Source organism: Oncorhynchus keta, chromosome 10 (genome assembly GCF_023373465.1).
Source record: "Oncorhynchus keta strain PuntledgeMale-10-30-2019 chromosome 10, Oket_V2, whole genome shotgun sequence".
In the NCBI taxonomy this organism is placed as follows: domain Eukaryota; kingdom Metazoa; phylum Chordata; class Actinopteri; order Salmoniformes; family Salmonidae; genus Oncorhynchus; species Oncorhynchus keta.
In genome coordinates this window covers 65790895-65807767 of record NC_068430.1, presented here as the reverse complement: position 1 = coordinate 65807767, position 16873 = coordinate 65790895, and the positions used below count along the sequence as shown (strand labels likewise).

Genomic DNA, 16873 nt, shown 5'->3' with positions numbered 1-16873 from the left:
CCAGTGCATTTCATAGACACACTGTGTGAAAATGCGTGGAGGCACATGTCGCAGCAAAAGCAAAAATCGGGAGCTCTGGTTAATAGTACTGCAGCAGATTGTAGTGTAGGCCGAGAGGGGGGTGAGAGCTGGAGGGGGAGAGCGGGGAGAGACAGGAAAGAGTACATGCGAGAGAGATAGCAAAGGGGGGTAAGCAAGAGCGGAAGCATGAGAAAGAGAGAGAAAGAGAGCACGGGGAAAGAGGGAGCGAGAAGGCGAGAGAGAGAGCAAGGGAAAAAGCGAGTGTGTGTAAGCGAGAGCGGGTAAGCGAGGTAAAGAGGTGATTAGGTTCTAGCCCGGGGGCATGAATGTGATTAGGTGCTGCGGTAAACAGCCCTGGTGATGAATGTGAAATACCGTTTCCCCTCCATTTAAACAGGGAAATACTTCAGTTTTCACTGGCATAGACACATTATCACCACAGCACCCTACACAGTTCAACATGAGAGAGTGTGACTACAGATCATTCCCAGGCTGAATTGTCTTCAGCTAGGCCTGGTATGAGGACCTTTGCAACATCTGCACAATTTTACAACCATGTTAAATCCTAAATGATATTTCTTACGACAACAGCTACATTTGGAGCTTCCCCTGCAGTATCCTGACAAGACAGAAAAATGTCTCAAAGGTCATCCGTTAATGCATATTTAACACCCAATCCAATATAAGTCTTGGTCAGCCTCTGTAAGCTACATTTCCTTCATTCAAACACGAGCATCTTAAATGCACTGCCACAGGGAGAAACTGAGCCAAGTCCTTGCTGTGGCCAAACAGAAATGTCAGGGAGGATATCAGAACGCCTTAGAGTAGGTAGGTGTGCTCTGGGTGGTATTTTGCTATGTAAGACATTATCATTTTTAAGGCCAGATTCACTAAGCGTTTCCAACTTATTTTCTGGAGGGAATAGAATCTCCTGTTTCTGTAGCGTGAGGCAGCTTGCTGTACAAGTACACTCCTTGGACAGGAAGCTAGTCTCTCTCAGGGCCTTAAAGAGGTAGCTCACCCAAAATTCAAAGTCCATATTCTGTGTCATCTGTTGTGTTGATTTGAGAGTGAACTGTCCCTTTACGAAGAGCACTTCTATCAACAACCAGGTATTGCCCAATCAATTCTATATTGTGTGTGACTGACCAGTGTTAGCTAACGCAACCCAATGGTGCTCCTGCAACAGCTCCCAAACAAGTAACATATCTAAATGTTTAGGCATCGAGTCAGCACTATTGCAAAACCCTCTATGGTACAGCCCCATGGTGTTTGTTTATATATGCCATGTCATGAGCTGCTAGCTGGGTCAGAATCAAGCACATAGGGAGGTAAGGACAATGGAAATAGAATGACTAATACTATTCTATGGCAAGAAGCTAAACTGGACACAGCAGTGGGCGAGGGGCCAATTTCATACTCAACCTGTTTAGAATGAATCAGACCCCTTGGCGGTGTTCGAGACCCCAGTGCAGCTTGGGAAGGATTTAGATAGAGGCTGAATGAACGCTAAACGCACCGGTTAAAAGGGTAGCGACAGAAACGTCTACCAGAATGTGTATTTTTTATATTATATACAAAAATATATTTGATATCCATTTCCTGGTAGTTTATTCGTCAGACTTGGTAAAGTGCATGCCACTGTGTCCTGAAAAGACCCATAGATGTGGCTGTGTTGGACTTGGCCAATCAGGGCTTCCTGTGGGAGTTTGATGAATCTGAGTTAACGTAGCAGTGTGTTTCCATGGGTCAGTGGTGCACTGGAGGGATTTATGGAAGTGGGGAAGCGTGTGTAGTGTACTTAGTACTCGTCTCACGCCACCCCTCTGTGTGTGTGTGTGTGTGTGTGTGTGTGTGTGTGTGTGTGTGTGTGTGTGTGTGTGTGTGTGTGTGTGTGTGTGTGTGTGTGTGTGTGTGCGTTGTAGCTGTGTCCTCATATTTTGGAGCAGTGTTTCCCAACTCTGGTCCTCCTGTACCCCCAACAGTACACATTTTCATTGTAGCCCAGACAACACACCTGACTCAACTTGTCGACTAATCATCAGGCCCTTAATGAGTTGAATCAGGCGAGTTTGACCGGGGCTACAACAAAAATATGTACTTTTGGGGGGGGCTGGAGTTGGGAACCACTGTTTTGGAGTACTTGGTCAAATACAATGGCAGTTGGTGTGTGAAGTGGGCATTTCTCTAACTGGCAACAGAAGGTAGGGAATCCCCTTCTCTCTCCTTCGTGTTGCTGGTGAGTTAATGCTTTTTCTCCACACACGCAAACTGAGTGTCAGGACGCATCAAGGCTTCTGCCAATCACCACTGCATAGGGGAAACAGAGCGGGGCCAGCCCTCAGTGAGACCAGGAAAAGCACTCAGTCTTTTGGAGCCAGGGGCACCCTCGTGAGTTGAACAGTAGAGGATGGTAGGTTGAGAACAAGTCCTACCTACAGGTAAGAGGGCATTGAAGCAGGAGAAAGGGAAAAGTATAGAAAGGCAGGGCTCCAGACTGTGACCGCTTAGTCACATTTTGACTTGGCTGTGCAAGTTTAAAAAATGTATTGTTTGCATCGGCACAAGCTGAACATTCATTACAAGGTCAACTCACTCAAGGTTCAAAACGTCCTATTTTTCTGCCGGCTAAAGCCATGATTTGGTCAAACAGTAGAGTGCATTATCCTCAAGATACGTGTAATGAAAGTGTCTTGCCCTGCCCCTGTAACTGCTTCGCTGGTGACTGCTGTGACACGCGAGCCACACGCTCTCCCCCCTCTGATTGTATAACATTTAAAAATACAACTGTGGGAAACAACAACTGTTGAAGAAAGGATGTTCTCAGCTTTCTGGGGTATACTCTTTATATTGAGGTCAATAGCAAATACTTCACAACAAAGATATTTTATACTGAACAAAAATATAATCTCAACATGTAAAGCGTTGGTCTCATGTTTCATGAGCTGAAATAAAAGATCCCAGAAATGTTCCATACACACAAGGCCTAATACATTTATTTTAATTGACTGATTTCCTTATATGAACTAACTCAGTAAAATAGTTGAAATTGTTGCATGTTGCGTTTATATTATTGTTCAGTATATGGCTTTGAGATATACAGAGTGCTTGAAATGTGCATCAGCCATTGCTCGTGCATAGGGTAGTAGGCTACAAACTGCAACGTTTCTTTAGGACATGACATTCAGATTAATGCATGACTACGAGCAGTGAGTATTATATATAGTGTTACCAATCTAGCTAATGTTTTTTGAGTTTTAGCCCCAAATAAATTTGCCTTTGATATTAATGCAAAAAAAGGATTCGGGCAAATTAATCTCTATTGAACAAAAGAAGTCAGAACATTCTGGAGCCCTATTTTAACAGTAACAGATAAGGTGATTCCTAATTCTGTTATATTGCTTGAAGCCTTGGAAAGGAATGGTGCGACCAAATCATGGGCTTGTTCCACCAACAGAAAAAGAGAGTATCACCAGACTAAAATGTTAGTCTGGAGCCCTGAAAGAGGCCAATTGTAACTTCCACTTAAGTAAAATGTTTAGTCTCCCATTGACATCAATACATGACTAAGTGAACATTTGACTTAAGTGGTAGTTACTACAACCCCTTACTACTGAGAGGAACAAGAGGTGATTTGGAATAAAGGAGAGGAGTAGAACTGTAAGAATAGGGTGGTAAGGGTAGTTAGTGTAGGTTAGTGGTAAGGGTAGTGTAAGCTCGGTGGTATAGGGTAGTGTAAGCTCGGTGGTAAGGGTAGTGTAAGCTCAGTCAGTGGTAAGGGTAGTGTAAGCTCAGTCAGTGGTAAGGGTAGTGTAAGCTCAGTAGTAAGGGTAGTGTAAGCTCAGTAGTAAGGGTAGTGTAAGCTCAGTAGTAAGGGTAGTGTAAGCTCAGTAGTAAGGGTAGTGTAAGCTCAGTAGTAAGGGTAGTGTAAGCTCAGTAGTAAGGGTAGTGTAAGTCCAGTAGTAAGGGTAGTGTAAGTCAGTAGTTTTCCTACCTATGAGGGAGTTGAGGGAAGAGTAGGAGGAGACTCGTCTCATCTTGTCGATGGTCTCAAAGGAGAGGATGTACTCATCGTTGTCAGGGCTACCAAGGGTGCTGCTGGCACTGCTGCTGGTGCTCAGGTTACCTGGTGAGAACGTCACCGGACCACCTAGACATACAAATGACAGAATAGTAGTTACACAACAGAATCACTATACCCTGAAATTACCCATATTATACCAGAATAACAAAACCCGAAATATACCATAATAACAATACCCGAAATATACCATATTATACCAGAATAACAATAACCGAAATATACCATATTATACCATAATAACAATACCCGAAATATACCATATTATACCAGAATAACAATAACCGAAATATACCATATTATACCAGAATAACAATACCCCGAAATATACCATATTATACCAGAATAACAATACCCCAAAATATACCACATTATACCAGAATAATTATACCCTGAAATATCCCACATTATACCTGAATAACAATACCCTGAAATATCCCACATTATACCAGAATAACAATACCATGAAATATACCATATTATACCAGAATAACAATACCCTGAAATATACCATATTATACCAGAATAACAATACCATGAAATATACCATATTATACCAGAATAACAATACCATGAAATATATCATATTACACCTGAATAACAATACCCTGAAATATACCATATTATACCTGAATAACAATACGCTGAAATATATCATATTATACCAGAATAACAATACCATGAAATATACCATATTATACCTGAATAACAATACCCTGAAATATACCACATTATACCAGAATAACAATACCATGAAATATACCACATTATACCAGAATAACAATACCATGAAATATACCACATTATACCTGAATAACTATACCACATTATACCAGAATAACTATACCATGAAATATACCATATTATACCTGAATAACTATACCATGAAATATACCACATTATACCTGAATAACTATACCATGAAATATACCACATTATACCAGAATAACTATACCATGAAATATACCACATTATACCAGAATAACTATACCATGAAATATACCACATTATACCTGAATAACTATACCATGAAATATACCACATTATACCTGAATAACTATACCATGAAATATACCACATTATACCTGAATAACTATACCATGAAATATACCACATTATACCTGAATAACTATACCATGAAATATACCACATTATACCTGAATAACTATACCATGAAATATACCACATTATACCTGAATAACTATACCATGAAATATACCACATTATACCTGAATAACTATACCTTGAAGTAACAGTATCAAATGGAGCGTGAAAATAAAGTACTTGTTCTGCTCTGATTGTTTGATTTTGTGTGTCTGAAGGTAAAGTGAAGTGTCAACGTATTACTAGCCCCCCTCTCCCATCTCCCTCGAGCTAGAAAACTAGAAACTACAAGCTATTGACTGGACCTTCCATTCAATCTCCCCAGCCTATTCTAACTGTCCGCCCGAGTCATCACACTCTATAACTCTACACAACTTCCCATTATCATCGGCTGACTCACACAAAATGGCCGCCATATATCCCTGTAACAGAGTGCATATTGAGATGGGGATTGGGAGTAGGCAAGGCAGACTAAAAGGTTTGTCATGGCTGTTGGTGACAAGCATCGCTGCCAGTTAGAATGAGTGGACGATGTGGATTCAGAGAGGCTGTAAGCGGTAAGCTAACGTGCTAGCGGCTAGTATTACTCAGCGTGGCTATATTGCCTTTTGGCTTCAGCAAGAATGAGCTGACACCTGAGTCAGTCAGTACTGCGGGGGCTGAGAGGGGGTCAAGAGTGTAATCCTCCATTAATGCTGTGAGTGTATGATGGACATAGGCTCTCAAACTGTGCGTGTGTTTTGTGTGTGCAAGCAGAGCAAGACAGCCCCCCCCCCCCCCCCACCCCACCCACGCTAAACCCTAGCGTCAGTGTGGTAAGCCCGAGGAGAATTATCTTCTCTGTTGTGACTTTGCCATCATGACTATGAGGACGATTCTTCAAATCTCCTCCAGTAATTCTTTGGGAAAGAAGAGAGGCAGTCAGAGGGAAGAGAAAAGTCTCTACCCTTAAGTCGATTTCATTCTCTCCATCTCCCCCTTCACAGTATATAACGACATTAATCTCTCCATGTCTCTTTTTTTCAGTTCTCTCTCTCGCCTGCCTCAATGTCATCCTCCCCATCTCTCTCCTACCCTCTTCGTTGAGGTTGAGGTTCTGCAGGCTCTTGTTGAGGTTGCGTGCGGTGGTGGCAGCTCTGATGTTGGTGTAGGAGTTGACTGAACGCAGCCGCGGGATGGCCGGGCTGTCGCGCACTGGAGTCAGGTTACAGGGCTCTGTACACAGGCACACACAGGGGAAGGTCAATTAACCCATTCATTTGGCACTACATGGAATACAGTAGCGACATGACAGTCAATATGAGAGTAGGTAATAAAGGTCATTTTAAATATTGATGTGCTCTATCAAAACATGCTGCATATTTCATTCAAACTCCCCCAGAACCCTAAACCCCATTTCACATGTACAGTAGCTAGTGTCTGGGACAAGTCTAAGTGGACCAGTGTGCTTTAAAACAATACACATCAATGACTTCCTATTGTAATGATTATGACAGAGGTTGGAAGTGAGTGTATGTGATGTGTGTGTGTGTGTGTACCTAAGGTGTTGGCAGGTGAGGGTACAGCGTAGTTCTTCTCCTCCTCCATGAACTGCAGGGCCACGGTGCAGAAGTTACTCTCGTACTGAACCACCAGGTGACTCAGAGCCACCACCAGCTCCTGAAGAACACACCGCCACCACACAGTCAACCAGAACCCAACACACACACGGTCAAAACCTAGTCAACCACAGCAAAAGACCTAACACAGTCCATCGCCCCACAGTACAAATCAGTCAACGACGTCAGCAAGAACATAGGAAATAGTGAGGTGAGAAAAACATGTGCGTGTGTGTGTGTACGGGCCCACCTTGCGGACCACAGGGCTGCCGTCGTTGATGAGCTGTGCCAGCATCATGGCCACGTTGTGGTCGATGGTCGTAGAATGGTCCGTCCGCTCGGCCGAGTTCCCCACAAACGTCCCCAGGGCAAACACCGCCGCACAGCGCACCTGAGGAGACCAGGGATAGTTTGGTACCAAGAGAACTCACTCCCTAGTGCCTTCCTGGTTGGATCCAGACCAAGTCATTGGTCCGTCATTGGTTAGATTGCTTTGGTGCTGCTTTAAAAAAAAAGGGGAATCAATACTAATACTCCGTCCTTAATCCTCTCATTTCTAATGCAGCCATATTTACTGAGAAGATCAATGGTGTCTGAAAATAATAATTTACCATTGGTCACGCAATACCCCACCCATCACACTAATGAACTGTGTACGCTAAATAACAGTAACTCCTACTTCTAAATTGTTATCAATAATCGCCCCAAGAAGACACAAAGGAAGTGCAGGTCCACATAATATATTGTTTATTCCTTAAGTATCTCTCCATGCACTGCCTGTCATACGCAAAACTAACTCAAACCTGGCCCAGTGTGTGTGTGTGTGTGTATATTGCAGAGAGTAAATATGCATCTCCTCTTGAGAACTCCCCCCAACAGGCCTCAGCTGAAAATTCATTAAAAACTCTCACCGTAGTCACTGATCTACATTCCTCAGTCTGCCTCTCTCTGTTCTCTCCATCCATCTCTCTCACTCTCTGCCTGCATTATATGGGGTACTTGACACACACACACCTTCATTTTAAAGAGGGGAACTGGGCCCAGATTCACCAAACACTTCTTACGCAAAAACTTAAGCTTCTCAAGAAAAAAACAAGTTCATAAGACAGTTCGTAAGTGCAATTCCTCCACAACGTCTTAGGATTTTACGATTTTCTTACCAGCTTCTCAAATATCTTCTAACAAATCTTCTTAAGATGTTGCTAGGCAACAGATTCCACGAGCTATCTAGCTAGCAACGGCAATGGTGTTAGCATATTTCCTACTGAGATTACTGTTCTAAAACATGTCCTTGGGTTTAAATAATCAATACAGAAACTTTCAGATGAAGTGTGTGAGTGAAAACAAGTTCAATTGCGTTCATGAGTTTCTTCTCTCACTGCCCCGAGTTTAAGACAAGGGTTTGGCTTTCTTGGAATTAACAACATTTCCAATAACATTATGTTCAAGAATCTAATTTCTTCTTAACTTCTTGCTTCAGGAGAAACATAAGAAAAAGCAGAAGAACATTTCCAAGAACCTTTGAGGAATAGCAACTTCGCTTAACTTTCTCCTTAAGTCTAGTTAAGGACAACATGGCAGTTAAGAAGAAATGTCTTAAGGTTTTGTGAATCTGGGCCCTGAAGAGGAGGGAGCTGATCAAACTAGCCGAGTAATAAATATACATTTTTAAATTGTGATTTGTGTGTGTCGGGGTTCTCCAAAGTTCCTGGTGAAGCGCTCAAATACCCAATTCTCTTCGGGCATTGTGAGTGTGTACATAAGTTTGATCTCACACAATGTGTGTGTGTGTTTACACCAGAGTGGATGCGGACCCTGGTCTCACCGCTCAGTCAAAGCAGCTGCCTGGCCCCTAGAGAGGGAGGATGCCCTGCTAGGCTGCTGGCAACAGATGTTCTGACCCTGTGTGTGTGTGCCTTGCATGTCACCCATGTGAGGTGGGCAAAATACAGCGCAGACTGACTTCACTGTCCCTCAGGTCCTCAAAATCCTAAAGGAGCTGCTGAACCCTCACACACAGCCACCGAGTGTATGTCCCAAAGGTGTGTGTGTGTGCGCGTACGTCCCAAAGGTGTGTGTGTGTGTGTGCGCGTACGTCCCAAAGGTGTGTGTGTGTGTGTGCGCGTACGTCCCAAAGGTGTGTGTGTGTGTGCGCGTACGTCCCAAAGGTGTGTGTGTGTGTGCGTGTACATCCCAAAGGTGTGTGTGTGTGCGCGCGCGTACGTCCCAAAGGTGTGTGTGTGTGTGCTCGCGTACGTCCCAAAGGTGTGCGTGTGTGCGTACGTCCCAAAGGTGTGCGTACGTCCCAAAGGTGTGCGTGTGTGCGTACGTCCCAAAGGTGTGCATACGTCCCAAAGGTGTGTGTGTGTGCGTACGTCCCAAGGGTGTGTGTGTGTGTGCGTACGTACGTCCCAAAGGTGTGTGTGTGTACGTCCCAAAGGTGTGTGTGTGTGCGTGTGTGCGTACGTCCCAAAGGTGTGTGTGCGTGTGTGCGTACGTCCCAAAGGTGCGTACGTCCCAAAGGTGTGTGTGCGTACGTCCCAAAGGTGCGTACGTCCCAAAGGTGTGTGTGCGTACGTCCCAAAGGTGTGCGTACGTCCCAAAGGTGTGCGTGTGTGCGTACGTCCCAAAGGTGTGCGTGTGTGCGTACGTCCCAAAGGTGTGCGTACGTCCCAAAGGTGTGCGTACGTCCCAAAGGTGTGCGTACGTCCCAAAGGTGTGCGTACGTCCCAAAGGTGTGCGTGTGTGTGCGTACGTCCCAAAGGTGTGCGTGTGTGTGTGCGTACGTCCCAAAGGTGTGCGTGTGTGTGTGCGTACGTCCCAAAGGTGTGCGTGTGTGTGTGCGTACGTCCCAAAGGTGTGCGTGTGTGCGTACGTCCCAAAGGTGTGCGTGTGTGCGTACGTCCCAAAGGTGTGCGTGTGTGCGTAAGTCCCAAAGGTGTGCGTGTGTGTGTGCGTACGTCCCAAGGGTGTGTGTGTGTGTGCGTACGTCCCAAAGGTGTGTGTGTGTGTGTGCGTACGTCCCAAAGGTGTGCGTGTGTGTGCGTACGTCCCAAAGGTGTGCGTGTGTGTGCGTACGTCCCAAAGGTGTGCGTGTGTGTGCGTACGTCCCAAAGGTGTGCGTACGTCCCAAAGGTGTGCGTGTGTGCGTACGTCGCAAAGGTGTGAGTGTGTGCGTACGTCCCAAAGGTGTGCGTGTGTGCGTACGTCCCAAAGGTGTGCGTGTGTGCGTACGTCCCAAAGGTGTGCGTGTGTGCGTACGTCCCAAAGGTGTGCGTGTGTGCGTACGTCCCAAAGGTGTGCGTGTGTGCGTACGTCCCAAAGGTGTGCGTGTGTGCGTACGTCCCAAAGGTGTGCGTGTGTGCGTACGTCCCAAAGGTGTGCGTGTGTGCGTACGTCCCAAAGGTGTGCGTACGTCCCAAAGGTGTGCGTGTGTGCGTATGTCCCAAAGGTGTGCGTACGTCCCAAAGGTGTGCGTGCGTCCCAAAGGTGTGCGTGCGTCCCAAAGGTGTGCGTGCGTCCCAAAGGTGTGCGTGCGTCCCAAATGTGTGCGTGCGTCCCAAAGGTGTGCGTGCGTCCCAAAGGTGTGCGTACGTCCCAAAGGTGTGCGTACGTCCCAAAGGTGTGCGTACGTCCCAAAGGTGTGCGTACGTCCCAAAGGTGTGCGTACGTCCCAAAGGTGTGCGTACGTCCCAAAGGTGTGCGTGTGTGCGTACGTCCCAAAGGTGTGCGTACTTCCCAAAGGTGTGCGTACGTCCCAAAGGTGTGCGTACGTCCCAAAGGTGTGCGTACGTCCCAAAGGTGTGCGTACGTCCCAAAGGTGTGCGTACGTCCCAAAGGTGTGCGTACGTCCCAAAGGTGTGCGTGTGTGCGTACGTCCCAAAGGTGTGCGTGTGTGCGTACGTCCCAAAGGTGTGCGTGTGTGCGTACGTCCCAAAGGTGTGCGTGTGTGCGTACGTCCCAAAGGTGTGCGTGTGTGCGTACGTCCCAAAGGTGTGCGTGTGTGCGTACGTCCCAAAGGTGTGCGTGTGTGCGTACGTCCCAAAGGTGTGCGTGTGTGCGTACGTCCCAAAGGTGTGCGTGTGTGCGTACGTCCCAAAGGTGTGCGTGTGTGCGTACGTCCCAAAGGTGTGCGTGTGTGCTTACGTCCCAAAGGTGTGCGTGTGTGCGTACGTCCCAAAGGTGTGCGTGCGCGTACGTCCCAAAGGTGTGCGTGCGCGTACGTCCCAAAGGTAGGTGTGTGCGTACGTCCGTCCCAAAGGTGTGCGTGTGTGCGTACGTCCGTCCCAAAGGTGTGCTTGTGTGTGCGTACGTCCCAAAGGTGTGCGTGTGTGTGCGTACGTCCCAAAGGTGTGCGTGTGTGTGCGTACGTCCCAAAGGTGTGCGTGTGTGCGTACGTCCCAAAGGTGTGCGTGTGTGCGTACGTCCCAAAGGTGTGCGTGTGTGCGTACGTCCCAAAGGTGTGCGTGTGTGCGTAAGTCCCAAAGGTGTGCGTGTGTGTGTGTGCGTACGTCCCAAGGGTGTGTGTGTGTGTGTGTGCGTACGTCCCAAAGGTGTGTGTGTGTGTGTGTGCGTACGTCCCAAAGGTGTGTGTGTGTGTGCGTACGTCCCAAAGGTGTGTGTGTGTGTGCGTACGTCCCAAAGGTGTGTGTGTGTGTGCGTACGTCCCAAAGGTGTGCGTGTGTGTGCGTACGTCCCAAAGGTGTGCGTACGTCCCAAAGGTGTGCGTGTGTGCGTACGTCGCAAAGGTGTGCGTGTGTGCGTACGTCCCAAAGGTGTGCGTGTGTGCGTACGTCCCAAAGGTGTGCGTGTGTGCGTACGTCCCAAAGGTGTGCGTGTGTGCGTACGTCCCAAAGGTGTGCGTGTGTGCGTACGTCCCAAAGGTGTGCGTGTGTGCGTACGTCCCAAAGGTGTGCGTACGTCCCAAAGGTGTGCGTGTGTGCGTATGTCCCAAAGGTGTGCGTACGTCCCAAAGGTGTGCGTACGTCCCAAAGGTGTGCGTACGTCCCAAAGGTGTGCGTGCGTCCCAAAGGTGTGCGTGCGTCCCAAAGGTGTGCGTGCGTCCCAAAGGTGTGCGTGCGTCCCAAAGGTGTGCGTGCGTCCCAAATGTGTGCGTGCGTCCCAAAGGTGTGCGTACGTCCCAAAGGTGTGCGTACGTCCCAAAGGTGCGCGTACGTCCCAAAGGTGTGCGTACGTCCCAAAGGTGTGCGTGCGTCCCAAAGGTGTGCGTGCGTCCCAAAGGTGTGCGTGCGTCCCAAAGGTGTGCGTGCGTCCCAAAGGTGTGCGTACGTCCCAAAGGTGTGCGTACGTCCCAAAGGTGTGCGTACGTCCCAAAGGTGTGCGTACGTCCCAAAGGTGTGCGTACGTCCCAAAGGTGTGCGTGTGTGCGTACGTCCCAAAGGTGTGCGTACTTCCCAAGGGTGTGCGTACGTCCCAAAGGTGTGCGTACGTCCCAAAGGTGTGCGTACGTCCCAAAGGTGTGCGTACGTCCCAAAGGTGTGCGTACGTCCCAAAGGTGTGCGTGTGTGCGTACGTCCCAAAGGTGTGCGTGTGTGCGTACGTCCCAAAGGTGTGCGTGTGTGCGTACGTCCCAAAGGTGTGCGTGTGTGCGTGCGTCCCAAAGGTGTGCGTGTGTGCGTACGTCCCAAAGGTGTGCGTGTGTGCGTACGTCCCAAAGGTGTGCGTGTGTGCGTACGTCCCAAAGGTGTGCGTGTGTGCGTGCGTCCCAAAGGTGTGCGTGTGTGCGTACGTCCCAAAGGTGTGCGTGTGTGCGTACGTCCCAAAGGTGTGCGTGTGTGCGTACGTCCCAAAGGTGTGCGTGTGTGCTTACGTCCCAAAGGTGTGCGTGTGTGCGTACGTCCCAAAGGTGTGCGTGCGCGTACGTCCCAAAGGTGTGCGTGCGCGTACGTCCCAAAGGTAGGTGTGTGCGTACGTCCGTCCCAAAGGTGTGCGTGGGTGCGTACGTCCCAAAGGTGTGCGTGTGTGCGTACGTCCCAAAGGTGTGCGTACGTCCCAAAGGTGTGTGTGTGTGTGTACGTACGTCCCAAAGGTGTGTGTGTGTGCGTACGTCCCAAAGGTGTGTGTGTGTGTGTGTGCTTACGTCCCAAAGGTGTGCGTGTGTGCGTATGTCCCAAAGGTGTGCGTACTTCCCAAAGGTGTGCGTACGTCCCAAAGGTGTACGTACGTCCCAAAGGTGTGCGTACGTCCCAAAGGTGTGCGTACGTCCCAAAGGTGTGCGTACGTCCCAAAGGTGTGCGTGTGTGCGTACGTCCCAAAGGTGTGCGTGTGTGCGTACGTCCCAAAGGTGTGCGTGTGTGCGTACGTCCCAAAGGTGTGCGTGTGTGCGTACGTCCCAAAGGTGTGCGTGTGTGCGTACGTCCCAAAGGTGTGCGTGCGCGTACGTCCCAAAGGTGTGCGTGCGCGTACGTCCCAAAGGTGTGCGTGCGCGTACGTCCCAAAGGTGTGCGTGTGCGCGTCCGTCCCAAAGGTGTGCGTGTGCGCGTCCGTCCCAAAGGTGTGCGTGTGTGCGTACGTCCCAAAGGTGTGCGTGTGTGCGTACGTCCCAAAGGTGTGCGTGCGCGTACGTCCCAAAGGTGTGCGTGCGCGTACGTCCCAAAGGTGTGCGTGCGCGTACGTCCCAAAGGTGTGCGTGTGCGCGTCCGTCCCAAAGGTGTGCGTGTGCGCGTCCGTCCCAAAGGTGTGCGTGTGTGCGTACGTCCGTCCCAAAGGTGTGCGTGTGTGCGTACGTCCCAAAGGTGTGCGTGTGTGCGTACGTCCCAAAGGTGTGCGTACGTCCCAAAGGTGTGTGTGTGTGTGTGTGTGTGTGTGCGTATGTCCCAAAGGTGTGTGTGTGTGCGTACGTCCCAAAGGTGTGTGTGTGTGTGTGTGTGTGCGTACGTCCCAAAGGTGTGTGTGTGTGTGTGTGTGTGCGTACGTCCCAAAGGTGTGTGTGTGCGTACGTCCCAAAGGTGTGTGTGCGTACGTCCCAAAGGTGTGTGTGTGTGTGTGTGTGCGTACGTCCCAAAGGTGTGTGTGTGTGTGTGTGCGTACGTCCCAAAGGTGTGTGTGCGTACGTCCCAAAGGTGTGTGTGCGTACGTCCCAAAGGTGTGTGTGCGTACGTCCCAAAGGTGTGTGTGCGTACGTCCCAAAGGTGTGTGTGCGTACGTTCCAAAGGTGTGTGTGTGCGTACGTCCCAAAGGTGTGTGCGCGTACGTCCCAAAGGCGTGTGCGCGTACGTCCCAAAGGCGTGTGTGCGTACGTCCCAAAGGTGTGTGAGCGTGTGTGCGTACGTCCCAAAGGCGTGTGCGCGTACGTCCCAAAGGCGTGTGCGCGTACGTCCCAAAGGCGTGTGCGCGTACGTCCCAAAGGCGTGTGCGCGTACGTCCCAAAGGCGTGTGCGCGTACGTCCCAAAGGCGTGTGCGCGTACGTCCCAAAGGCGTGTGCGCGTACGTCCCAAAGGCGTGTGCGCGTACGTCCCAAAGGCGTGTGCGCGTACGTCCCAAAGGCGTGCGTACGTCCCAAAGGCGTGCGTACGTCCCAAAGGCGTGCGTACGTCCCAAAGGCGTGCGTACATCCCAAAGGCGTGCGTACGTCCCAAAGGCGTGCGTACGTCCCAAAGGTGTGCGTGTGTGCGTACGTCCCAAAGGTGTGTGTGTGTGCGTACGTCCCAAAGGTGTGTGTGTGTGTGTACGTCCCAAAGGTGTGTGTGTGTGTGTGTGTACGTCCCAAAGGTGTGTGTGTGTGTGTGTGTACGTCCCAAAGGTGTGTGTGTGTGTGTGTACGTCCCAAAGGTGTGTGTGTACGTCCCAAAGGTGTGTGTGTACGTCCCAAAGGTGTGTGTGTACGTCCCAAAGGTGTGTGTGTACGTCCTAAAGGTGTGTGTGTACGTCCCAAAGGTGTGTGTGTACGTCCTAAAGGTGTGTGTGTGTACGTCCCAAAGGTGTGTGTGTACGTCCCAAGGGTGTGTATTCCTTCCCTCTCACCTCAGGTATGGGGTCGGACAGCAGGCTGTAGAGCTTCTCGTGGGCACTGTCCCTGACACCACACCAGCGGGCCGAGTCAAAGTTCTGCCAGATGCGTCCCAGGCAGATGGCCACCCACTGACGGAGCAGGGGATGAGGGTCAGAGAGCTGCTCCAGGCAAATGGCTATCAGGTTTCCCTGCAGACAGGCCTCCTGGGGGGGGGGTTGAGGAGGATGAGAAAGGAGTTGGAAGGCAGGCAGGGAGGAGAGAGTGTGTTAGAGGGCCCATGTCAGTAATTCACACACGCACATCCAAGGCCTTTATGACTTGGCTTTAGGCTGAGCTTCCCGTCTGGAAGTCTATGGGCAAACCCAACAGGGATCTAACCTCTGCCTCTCACTGTGAACCTGAAGGGTCGACGTCCAATACTTGACTGTTAAGAGTTTGTCATCTTTTATGTGGGGTTGTATTGGTTCCTGTGGCTATGAAAAGCCACCATTTGAAAGCCTATACCTATTTTGGCAGACTCTCTGCCTTGTGGCAGTATCAAACCCCCCTCCATCAGACAATGAGAGCAGTACAGGGATTCAGTGTACATGTTGTAACTTGATCACACCTGAGCTGAACCCTACCAGTAGGAGTACTATCACTCCTAACCCCTGAAGTGTAGGCCACGTGTTCCAACCAATCCAACAAATGGAAGGAATGATGAAGTGCTGGTTAAAAGGAAGGCAGAGAGGTATAAATACAAGGCGGCGAGAACTTTGAACGAGCGGCACGTCTCTAATGTTGGAGCTCATCTATTATTAACACAGAGCCAATGGGAAACGGAGAACATTAAGTAAACAGAGGAGGGAGGGGGAGAGAGTAACGAGTGTGCAAAAAAATATGAAGAGCAAGATTAATAGATAGATAGAAAGACAGAGAGCCCGAGCGAACAGAGAGAGCCCGAGCGGACAGAGAGCCCGAGCGGACAGAGAGCCCGAGCGGACAGAGAGCCCGAGCGGACAGAGAGCCCGAGCGGACAGAGAGCCCGAGCGGACAGAGAGAGCCCGAGCGGACAGAGAGCCCGAGCGGACAGAGAGCCCGAGCGGACAGAGAGCCCGAGCGGACAGAGAGCCCGAGCGGACAGAGAGCCCGAGCGGACAGAGAGCCCGAGCGGACAGAGAGCCCGAGCGGACAGAGAGCCCGAGCGGACAGAGAGCCCGAGCGGACAGACCCGACAGAGCGCGCAGAGCGACCCGACAGAGCGCGCAGAGCGACCCGACAGAGCGCGCAGAGCGACCCGACAGAGCGCGCAGAGCGACCCGACAGAGCGCGCAGAGCGACCCGACAGAGCGCGCAGGCGAGAGCGACCCGACAGAGCGCGCAGGCGAGAGCGACCCGACAGAGCGCGCAGGCGAGAGCGACCCGACAGATATCGCGCAGGCGAGAGCGACCCGACAGATATCGCGCAGGCGAGAGCGACCCGACAGATATCGCGCAGGCGAGAGCGACCCGACAGATATCGCGCAGGCGAGAGCGACCCGACAGATATCGCGCAGGCGAGAGCGACCCGACAGATATCGCGCAGGCGAGAGCGACCCGACAGAGCGCGCGCAGGCGAGAGCGACCCGACAGAGCGCGCGCAGGCGAGAGCGACCCGACAGAGCGCGCAGGCGAGAGCGACCCGACAGAGCGCGCAGGCGAGAGCGACCCGACAGAGCGCGCAGGCGAGAGCGACCCGACGAGAGCGACCCGACAGAGCGCGCAGGCGAGAGCGACCCGACAGAGCGCGCAGGCGAGAGCGACCCGACAGAGCGCGCAGGCGAGAGCGAGAGCGACCCGACAGAGCGCGCAGGCGAGAGCGACCCGACAGAGCGCGCAGGCGAGAGCGACCCACACACACACACACACACACACACACACACACACACACACACACCTGGCCTGTGGTGTAGCTGTTGACAATCACAGCCAGGATAAAGACAGCCATGGTGCGGTGCTCAGCCTGAAACAGGAAACACAAGAAACACAGTCAACTGCCATGTATCAACTCCGTTCACCAACACCTCATTCATTACTGGGAGCTATGGATCATAGCACACATGTTTGAGTAGGTAGAA

General features: G+C 50.4%; 1 protein-coding gene across 7 annotated transcripts in view; it reads right to left on the bottom strand.

The window, feature by feature from the left end:
* LOC118389397 (regulatory-associated protein of mTOR-like) overlaps nt 1–16873 on the bottom strand; it is a 214622-nt gene that overhangs the window by 35211 nt on the left and 162538 nt on the right. For all 7 annotated transcript variants that reach the window (XM_052527656.1, XM_052527658.1, XM_052527661.1 and 4 more), the window contains exons 16-21: nt 16693–16758; nt 14789–14980; nt 7055–7195; nt 6745–6865; nt 6281–6421; nt 4016–4171 (exon numbers count right to left, since the gene is read on the bottom strand). In XM_052527656.1, coding sequence (XP_052383616.1) covers nt 4016–4171; nt 6281–6421; nt 6745–6865; nt 7055–7195; nt 14789–14980; nt 16693–16758 — 817 coding nt within the window. The remainder of the gene's footprint in view (nt 1–4015; nt 4172–6280; nt 6422–6744; nt 6866–7054; nt 7196–14788; nt 14981–16692; nt 16759–16873) is intronic.